The 9,739-nt window shown below is 46.8% G+C and overlaps 1 protein-coding gene across 3 annotated transcripts; it reads right to left on the bottom strand.

The window, feature by feature from the left end:
* Nucleotides 1-869: 869 nt before the first annotated feature.
* LOC131402110 (ral guanine nucleotide dissociation stimulator-like) lies at nucleotides 870-2,594 on the bottom strand. 3 transcript variants are annotated; one of them, XM_058537040.1, is made up of 2 exons: nucleotides 2,418-2,594; nucleotides 870-1,116 (listed from the first exon to the last, which is right to left on the bottom strand). In XM_058537040.1, exons 1-2 carry the CDS (start codon nucleotides 2,543-2,545, stop codon nucleotides 876-878), a joined length of 369 nt encoding a protein of 122 aa, XP_058393023.1. In that variant the 5' UTR covers nucleotides 2,546-2,594; the 3' UTR covers nucleotides 870-875. The 3 variants fall into 3 exon arrangements, 1 of the variants encoding a protein (XP_058393023.1); XR_009218288.1 differs by lacking the exon at nucleotides 870-1,116 and adding an exon at nucleotides 1,331-1,390; XR_009218287.1 differs by lacking the exon at nucleotides 870-1,116 and adding an exon at nucleotides 1,752-1,821.
* Between the last annotated feature and the right edge of the window lie 7,145 nt (nucleotides 2,595-9,739).

Below are 9,739 nucleotides of genomic sequence, written 5' to 3'. Positions count from 1 at the left end.
CACAGGCTTTGTTTGTCTGCCTTGCAGTCATGAACACATGAGGTGCTTATTATTGCTGAGGCTGTTGAGGCCTCCTGGTCAAATGAGTGAACTACCCAAGGACGAGACAGAACTTCAGTGTGCTCCCCTCCCCCATCAAAGCGCAGATTCTGCCAAACTTCCTCTCTGCTCCACCTCGTCCATCTGCACAGCCACTCTGCATGGCAGCTGCTCTCAGTGTCCATCTCTACTGTCCACATGAGGACAGCAAAGGCTTGGGAGTTAAGAAAGCTGCTCAGGTCACATGAGGGTAAGCAGGGAAGCTGGACCGACATCATGGGATTCTGGATCAGGAAATGGCAGGTGTGGGGCAGCTCATGGCACAGGGAAGGCCGACCCCACCTGCCGTGAGCGCCCTGCTGTTCACCACATCAATCAGTGTCAACTGCTCTGCCACTAGCCTGGGAAGGAACGCCAAGAAGTCAGGCTTCTCCTCCTTCAGCAGGTTCTTGCTGGTCACATCCCAGCGGCAGGTGGGCTCTGGGGCTGGATTTGGCTCTGCTGTTATCTCTCCAGGTGGAGTGAGGATTCTCCCTGGAGCCAATGGTCCAGCTGGCTCCAGCTCAGGAGCTGGCACTGGGGCTGGAGCTGATGTTGGTGGTGGCTCTGGCCCTGGAGGGACTGATGGAGGTGACACTGGCTCCAGCTATAGCACACGTGGTGGAACAAGAGCTGGAGCTGGATCTAGCCGTGGAGCTGGCCCTTGCTCTGGCTCTGGAACTGGAGGGATCTCTGGAGATGATACTGCAGCAGGAGAAAGAAACAGTTTCACTCAAGTAGCTGACTTCCTCGGTCCCTGTCAAAGCCAGGAAAGACACCACTGCCTTTAAGGGTACCTAGCCTTTGAAGACCCTGCAAATCATCTTCCCATACTGCAGTTTCCTCACCTTCCAGATCTGCCTCAATGGGCCTTGGATGCTCCAGCTGGACCTGGAGAAAGTAGGCGTGGTCCCCAGCTCCGAGCCAGGCGAGCTGAGATGCAGAGATGTCAGCTTCATCCTGAAGCAGGGAAAGTGCAGGGGTTCCCAGAAATCCTGCCCTGGGTCCAGGAAGGTTCCCACCAGAGAAGAGATGGCACTGGGGGAGACAATTTGGCAACAGAGTCAGAGGCCTGGCCTTTCCCTCCACACTTTTCATGCAAGGCACCGATATCTGCCCCTTCCCATCTTGGGGATGAGCCCCTGCTCATACAGCACGTATAACACAGAGCCTGTCGCGACTCTCTTCCTGCTGACACTCTTCTCCTGAAGGGCCGGGACACAGCCCAGCCAAGCCCTCCATGTACTTGTGGAACGGGATTGAGCAGAGGCCATTTTTTGAGCGGGTTGTTCACAGACCTCCTGTCTTGGGCCTGGAGGTGGTGGTCAGAAGATGTGGATATGGAGAAGGGGAGACAGATTAAGATGGGTCTGTGATGGGAATGAGTCTCTTGGAGACAACTCAGCCTGGCCACCCCTCTGTTTCCTAGGGGTCCTGGTACCCATCCAGAGCTCTTTGACTCCTGTCCTCCGGGAGTGGAAGCCACCAGACCTCAGCCTTCCCTTGGGAATCAAAAGATGTGTGAGACGCAAGGTTCTGACAGGCCTACCACAACCACAGCCCCCATCTCTCCCTCCACACATTGTTCTGTAGAGACAGGAAGCCCTTCTTCTGGACCCAAAGACCACTCACTTTTTTAGATAGTCCTGTGCTCTGCCCTCCTGGATGGAATAAGGGAAGATGCCTCCAGCTATAAAGGAGGCTATCAGGGCATCACTTGGGATGTACCATGGAAGACAGGACCTGCGAAAGATGTCTAATGTCACTGTCTGACTCTCAGACGACAACTGAGGCACAGCGATTGTGTGTCCTTCATTCACTGACTTTACTAAGTGTCTCCAAAAGTCCTGCATGTAGTAGGTGCTTAATCTACACACTTGAATGAATGAAGTGCAGCCAGACCATCCCAGACACTTGAGTGGGCCTAGGGCCTCTCTGGTGCCCCAGAGATCCTTAATTGGCTACCCAAAGGAAAAGGATCAGGATCAGCTGGATGCAATCTCAACTCCTTGACAGGGTGCTTTCCATGTGCTTTTCCACACTCAGAAAAATCACATCCTAGAGATCAGTGAGGCAGACTATTTTTCACGGGGAAGAGAAAAATAAACACCATGGACAACCACAGCACGTCCACAGCCCACTCTGCAGATCCAGGCACCAGGTAAGCACCTGCCATTGCTGATCCCATTAGTCCCTACAAAATCACCATGAAATTTATCCTCCCCCCCAACTTTTCAGAAGAGCAAACTGAGGCTCAGAGAGATGTGGGGATTTGCCCAAGGTACACAGCTGGCAGTGGGCAGAGTCACCACTGTGCTGAGGAGGGAGTGGTTACTCACCTAGTAAACAGCTGGTCCAGGACCCGGTGGGATGTGTCTAAGGCCGAGTAGTTGATCATGAAGGTGGTGAAGCTGGACATGTTCCTACTCAGGAAAGCTGGTGCCATGGACTCTGTCAGCTTCTCCATCACGCTGCCTGGAGGGCACGCATCCTGCAGGCCTCATTTAAATTCACAGTGAACTCATCCTCACGCTGGGGGAGAGGAGGAGGGACATACAGTCAGTGATATCACAGTGAACCACCAGGAGGACTGAGGTGACTTTCTACCCTCCTGTGTAGCTGGTGGGGAGGAGTGGAGGTCCAGATTCCTTTGGGAGTGGGACTGTGGGGTACTCTAGTGAGAAAATTATGGGGGTGGGGAGTCCAGGGGGTTCTCAGATTTAAGTCTGCATTCTAGCACTGCCTTGGTCATCTCAGAGTCCTGGGTGTGAAGACCCCTCTTCATCCACACTCACCTCAGAGCAGCCCTGGTCATTGATGGATTGGTGCACTTGTGTTCTCTCCAAGGAGAGGGTCAATTGGAAACCATCCACCAGCTCCTCGACCATCTCTTGAGTGCAACTCTGCAGTGACAATGCCCAGCAGTCAGGCCAGGAGGTATCGGAGCCTGCCTGGACTTTGCCACAGGGGGAAACCCCGCCACAGATCAGGCACAGAGGGGAATCTGCATAGACACCACCAGGGAAGGAATGCGAGGACACCTTGAGGACCCGGGATTCACATGCAGATAGAGGAACTTGGTCCCCAGCACTCACCTGACTCTCCTGCAGCCAAGATATTGAGTATGAACATGACACACTGCCTGACTCCCACCATCTAGCTTCCTGCTCCTGCCCAGGCTGGGTCCTCCTCATGCCCAGCTTCCCTAACTCTACCTCCCCCCACCCCCACACACACAATGAGTGTTAAGGGGTGTGGGGCTGTCCTTTTGGGATCACAGTTCTGGCCTGATCTAGAGTGGCCTGCCCTGGCCCACACTGTTACCTGATGGTTCCTCGTGCCAAAAGGCCACACACATTCGAGGTGAGGGCTGAGCCAATGTCTAAAGCAACTTAACATGCTCTCATTCTGGGTTTTCCGGAGGCCAGAGCCTCGGAAAGTCACGGGACAACATGAGAACATCCTACTCTGTCGAGTGTCTCCACTCAAATGAACTGGAAAGGAGGCTGTGATTACAAAGTGGGTGCCTGGTTACCAAAGTTCTAAGTTCTATTGGGGGCTGTCACCAAGGAAGTGAGGTCACTTCTTCAAGGTTCTATTACATGGCCCCTTCATTCAATCAGACCCACCCAAAGCCCCTTCTATGCTGTTGGCTGCTCTCCCTGCTTGCCCATGTCATCTCCATCACTGTACACAAAAACCCATCACCACCCTCCCCACAGCTCCTTGGGAGTGGATCCAGGGGGCTAGCTTTGAGGAGACAGAGTTGAAGTCAGACCTCTTTTTTCCTACTAGTTCTGTGTCCTGGAAAAGCTGCTGTGCCTCTCAAGATCTGTCCAGTCTCCCAAGCTGCACAATGAGGATTGGGCTAAAAACAGCTTCCTATGGACCGTGTCAGGGTACATGTGATAATACGTACAACACCTGTGGGTTGGTGTCACATGTGTCTAATGTAAACACTTAGAGATGGAGGAAGTACAAGAAGGAGTAGGACATCACATAGAATAGCAGTCAGAACTTCTCTGGGTTCCAGATGTGTGATCTTGGGAAAGTCACTGCCCCTCTGGGCCTCATTTTCAGGTCTGCATCCTGAAGGGGTTGAAATTAGAGGAAATTCAGACATTGTGATCCACAGGCATTAACCCTTCCACGGTCCCCTGTTTTACTCAGAATCAGTCCCAAGTGCCTCACGTTGGCCTATGTGGTGGGCAGCCTCCACAATGGCCCCAATGCTCACTGCCTCCTGAAGTGCACATCCTTTTGTCATCACTAAGTGGTAAGTATCTGGCTTATGAACAACAAAACACAACCAAGGTGATGGGATGTCACTTCAAAATTTTAATTACAAAACATCAGTCACTTCCTACTTACTGGCTTACTTGGGTTCCCTACTTACCTCCCTCCTTCAGTTTCCGTCTCTCTCTCTCTCGCTCTCACTCTCTATCAAATCACCAGAACTGGGAATGCAAGTGCTGATGTTTTCAGTTGCACTATGTAGAGGCTCCATAGAAGAGAACTGAGGGAGTGTCCAGCCAACAGACAGACAGGAGCTCAGACTCTCAGTCCAAATAGATCCTGAGAAAACCCATGGGAGTTATCTTGGGTTGGAATCCTCCCCCAGTTGAGCCCTGTTGAGACCACAACCCTGCTTCACAGAGACTTTGAGGCAGAGGCACCCAGCTAAGCCATGCCTGATGCTTGGCTCACAGAAATTGTGAGATGTTAAATATTTGTACTTTATAGGTGGCAGGTTTTGGAGTAATTTTGTCACAAAGGAACAGAAAGTAACAGTCTACCATGTCCCAGGATCCAGCCTGATCACCCTCCTCTCTCCCATCACTCTCTCTTCTCAGACTCCCTCCAGCCACACTGGCCACATTTCTGACTTTCCCTGGTCAAACTCGCTTCTTCCTGTGAGTCTCTGCACCAGGGAGTCTTCTCCTTGACACACTAACTGTTCCCAGACATAGGCAGGGGTGCTTACACTTGTCATTCTGGTCACAGCAAAGGTCTGAAATGCCTCAGAGAGGCCTTTCAGAACCTCCTAGTACAGTCTCTACCATCACAGATCTTACATCCAGAAAAGCATTACATGACTTCCTCCTCCTTCCTCCCATTGAGATAAAATGAGTGCACGGGGAAGGGCAGTCTGCTTTGGCTGATGCAGAGGCAACTCCTTCTGGTTATACCAGGAACACGACTGTCTCTTCCAGGCTGAATTTTTCCCACCACGAATCCATTGATTAAGGAAACCGTCATTCCCTCTCTTTCATGGGTCTGGTTTCCCCAAGAACACAGGGAACCATCCCCTCTCCCTGTGTTGCATCACCATAAACCCACAGCCAGAAGATAAGCACCGGGTTAAAACACCACCAGATCCTGAATTCAGTCACTGCTGAGACCCTCCCATCAATGTTGTCATTCAATGGTGACTCCTGAGGACACCTTTCCCCTGAGACCCACTCCCTGCCTGTCCTCAGCTTCTAACACTAACACTGAGATTTCCTCAGAGTCCTCCCTACCTAGGCAAGAAACATTCTGAAATGTTCTCTGTATTAATTTTGAGGGACTGGGGTTATTGGTAGATGTAATTTGAGTGTGTGTGTGCAGTAGTTTCTACGCAGGTATTCTATTTTTCAGACACAGATAAAATAGTGTGGCTACTCAATGCACCAAGAAAATGGATAACTGATCAAATTTTTTCATGATGTGAAGTCTTTAGAGAGTAAATATCGTGGTTAAGAGCACAGAGTATGGAGCTAACTCCTCATGTCCAAATTCCAGCTCAATCCCTTACTAGATATTTGTATTGACTGAGTTCATTACCTGATTGATGCCTCAGTTTCTTGATCTGTCAGTTGGCAATAATGATCAGCATACATATTTTCTAGGTTTATGGAGAGTATTAAAGGAGTTAATGTTTGGAAAATGCTTGGAACACCTAGTGTATTACCAGTGCTGTACCTATATATTAGAAGTACAATTAGAAATTCTTCTGACTCTGCCTGTGAGCCCCAGAGGATGAGCCTGTTGTCTGGATGTAAGCAGAAAGCACTCCATGACATACGATGAATAAATGAATGAACAACATTGGCGAATGCATTACCAATGTCACCTATGTCATCCTACAGGCATTCCCAAGCCGAACCACTGGCAGACATTCCTGCTCTGTCCTGCATCACATTCCCTGGAGGAATCATTGGGGCTTCTTGGACCCTGGTAACCGTGCCCACTAAAGGTTCTTTTCTGTCAGCAAACCCCAATCTTTGTCCAATTGCTGCAGCTCACAGGGTCTGCGTTCTGATCCTTGTCTTCACTCGAAAGAGAAGTGCCATCTCCAGAGCTGGGCACACGCAGAGCCTGAGCCTTGGAGAAAATGATTCCCTGGCCCTGTGGCAGGTAGAAGAGCGCAGGGACAGAGTGTGATTTGGGGAAAATCCTCCAGGTCTTGTCAGAAGGGATGGCGGCAGAGAATGTGTCAGCAAGGACTAGTCTGGTTGGTGGGCCTTGGTGGTTAAATAGTAGGGGGGCTGGGAAGTTTCATAGGTTCTAGCATAATACAATCAATATGACGGTCATGAAATCAGAATCAGCCTAATTAAGGCCAAATTAACCCAATGTCAGCTGTTCCCTGACTCTCTAATCCAGTAGTGACTTATAAGAAGGGTATTCGTGTTCTATCATCTCCTTTTCATTGATTGGCTAGAGTAATTATTCTTTACATAGCCTGTCTATTTTTACATAGTAAAAAAAGGTGTTTTTTAAAACAACCCTCCTTGGAAAAGTCTCCCTAACATATTGAATTAATAACAGAAGCCAGGACAGGAAATTCACCACATATCTTGAGCTTTAGTCTCTGGTTTTAGATCTTCCTAACTGGTAAATTACCTTGACTTCTGCCTTCTTTCTTGAGATTAGTCCACTTAGAACTAAGTAGGAGTGCATCCTCATGTCATGTGAGAAGTGGTGACTCTAGGAAGTGTTTTTTTTTCATTCTGTCACTGTCTGTGTGTTTGTGTGTGTGTGTGTGTGTGTATGACAGTTTTTTGCTTCATCTTGAAGTGTGGGCCAGTGTAGACTCCTTTTCTAGGGAAAAAATTTCCCTAACCACTTTCTCTGGAATTTATTTTCACTAATGGCTTCATCGGCACTGTCCAATAGTAACATTAAGCACTCTATATTATAGAATTTAATTTTTTTTCTTAGTAGCCACATTTTAAAAAATTAAAGCAAACAGGTGAAACTAATTTTAATAGTATATTTTAACCCACTATAACCAAGATATCATCAATGTGGGTGCAGTCTATACAAAACTTAATAATGAGAGAGTTTACATTTTTTTCCTGAGTTTCATAAATCCAGTGTGTACTTCCCACTTACAGTACAGTCTCCAATTGGAAGTTGAGTTTTTTCAGACATACATTCCCTGTATTGAGATTTAATGTTCACAGTTGTCAAATAAGAGTCACTAGGAGTGGGGTGGATGATAATTTCACTACTGATTTAAACTCTAATGGAACTATGAACACCAACTGGTCAATAGGTTAATCAAATGAATAGTCATATAGTACAGAAGAATGGTATGATTTGGGATTTAGAAAAAGAATGGGGACCGTGTGTCCTGACAGGGAGCACCAGAGTTTTTCTTGTTGAGAGTGACAAGGACAAAAAGAGAATAAAGTCATACTGATAAGTGTCTAACAACATGGGGGAGAAGAAATGACCTGCCGTAGTTCTGAGTTTTGACCTCGAGCTTTCTGTTCTTGACCCAAATCTCTTTGATGATGTCCCAGGACACAGGTCAGATTAATCCCCACAGGGAGAGAGGGAGGATAGAAGTACAAGGCATCTGAAATTATTGTCCTGAGAAGGCAGGCTTCATTTATCACTCTGATCCACATTCATAATTTATTTTTATAGGATAAGAGGAAAAGAAGTATGATGGTCAAATCATCACAGAGGAAGCGACATGATTGTGGAAACCAATCCAACCCAAATCCTGGTTTGAGCATCTCCATCCCTTTGAGGATGTCCAGTTACATATTCAAGAGGCCAGTTACTAAAATCACATCCTATCCTGGCAACGAGGTCAGATGCCATCAATGGGAGGAAACTTTGGAGCAGCCCCAACAACTCTGCTGACAGAAGAGACTGCAAGGTCTCCAGGCCTGCAGAGTGCAGAAGAACCGTTAAGTCCTTTAGACCTTGCCAAAGCCCTGCTAAATCTTTCACCTAGTTGCACAGGTGAATCCCTGCCAATTCTGCTTGCAGGTGGTCTGAACTCCAGTCCCATGTCCACCACTGCCTGGTCTTCAGATTCAGTAGAGACGATCCCAGGAGCTGGACTGTACATCCCACAGCTCCTTTGCAAACAACTTCTGGTGACTCAGGAAGATATCAGGAAACAGGAAGAGAAAGTGAAGATGGCAAGAGAGAGACTGGCGGTAGCACTGATGCAGACAGACTTGCTAGAGAGGCAGGGAGAGTGAGGGGCAACGAAGGACGTCCCGACAAATACGGTGATAAAAGACAAGACGGGGCAGATGACATGGAGCTCACACTACATTAATGCCTCTGCAGGGGTCATTAGGTTTTCTTGCTTTGAGCTCTTGAAACTTTAATATATTCCAATAATTTCTTTTCTTTGATTCCTTTGCATGACAGAGAAGATACAGACAGTGATGCTTCTGAGGTAGGAGATTGAGTTTCAGGTGAGGAGAGAAAAGTGATCTTTCCTTCCTTTCCTTTCCTGAGTGTTATGTATTTGTATTTTAAGATCAACAGAGAGTTATCACAGTCAGGGGATTCTTTAGAGTTTTGCCCTCACAGTCACAGAGAAAACATACCTAGTCCAAATGGATGGTCCTTTTTATGTAATATTGCAATAGATTCCAACATAACATTTCACTAAAGAGCTGTTATATCTGTCTTCTCTGAAAACACACCTACTTCTGTGTCTCTATTTTTCTGGTATTTATTGCATGTTGAATCACTAGTTGCATACAATGAAATACTGGATTTTCCCTGTTTTTAGATTTATATGCGTTGGAAATATGATTCATGAAATTTTATATGACATTGCGGTATCATGCTGTCAGGAGAACGACTGTTTTCAGCATCACAAGTCTCACAATAAGCCAGTGTGTTAAGATTTGTCTATTTGTCTTATCGAGTATGTTGCACCTTCAAATCCTCTTTATCATTACTTACTTTTGTTCCACAGATTTATCAGTTTCTGAGAGCAATGTGTTAATAATAGAGTATCTTAGTATGTATATATTCCCTAAAAAATATGTTATTTTTTACCTAAATCTTCTCTCCTCTATTCTTCCATGTGGTAATCATCTGGAATATTGGTTCGAATGTGTTTTTAATGTCTTGTTTTAAAATACTAAATTAGACAGACGGTTTTTTTCCTTTCCTTGTGACTCCTGTTATGGTTTCCTGGGTTCACATTTCTTCTTCCTGATGTACATTCTTTACCGGTTCTTTCACTGCAGGCCTGAGGAAGGTCAACTTTGAGTCTGTTTGTAAGTCAGAAAACGTCTTTCTTTCTTTGAGACATAGTGCGAATAGGTGTTTAATTTAGCTTTGTAGTAATTTTTTCCTTCTTTGTCAAGTTATTTAATATTTCTGATCCTCCGCATCTTTACCTTAAAAT

The sequence above is a fragment of the Diceros bicornis genome (assembly GCF_020826845.1).
Source record: "Diceros bicornis minor isolate mBicDic1 chromosome 30 unlocalized genomic scaffold, mDicBic1.mat.cur SUPER_30_unloc_2, whole genome shotgun sequence".
Taxonomy (NCBI): domain Eukaryota; kingdom Metazoa; phylum Chordata; class Mammalia; order Perissodactyla; family Rhinocerotidae; genus Diceros; species Diceros bicornis.
The sequence above is the reverse complement of the archived record's forward strand: the minus strand, read 5'-3'. Positions and strand labels throughout refer to the sequence as shown.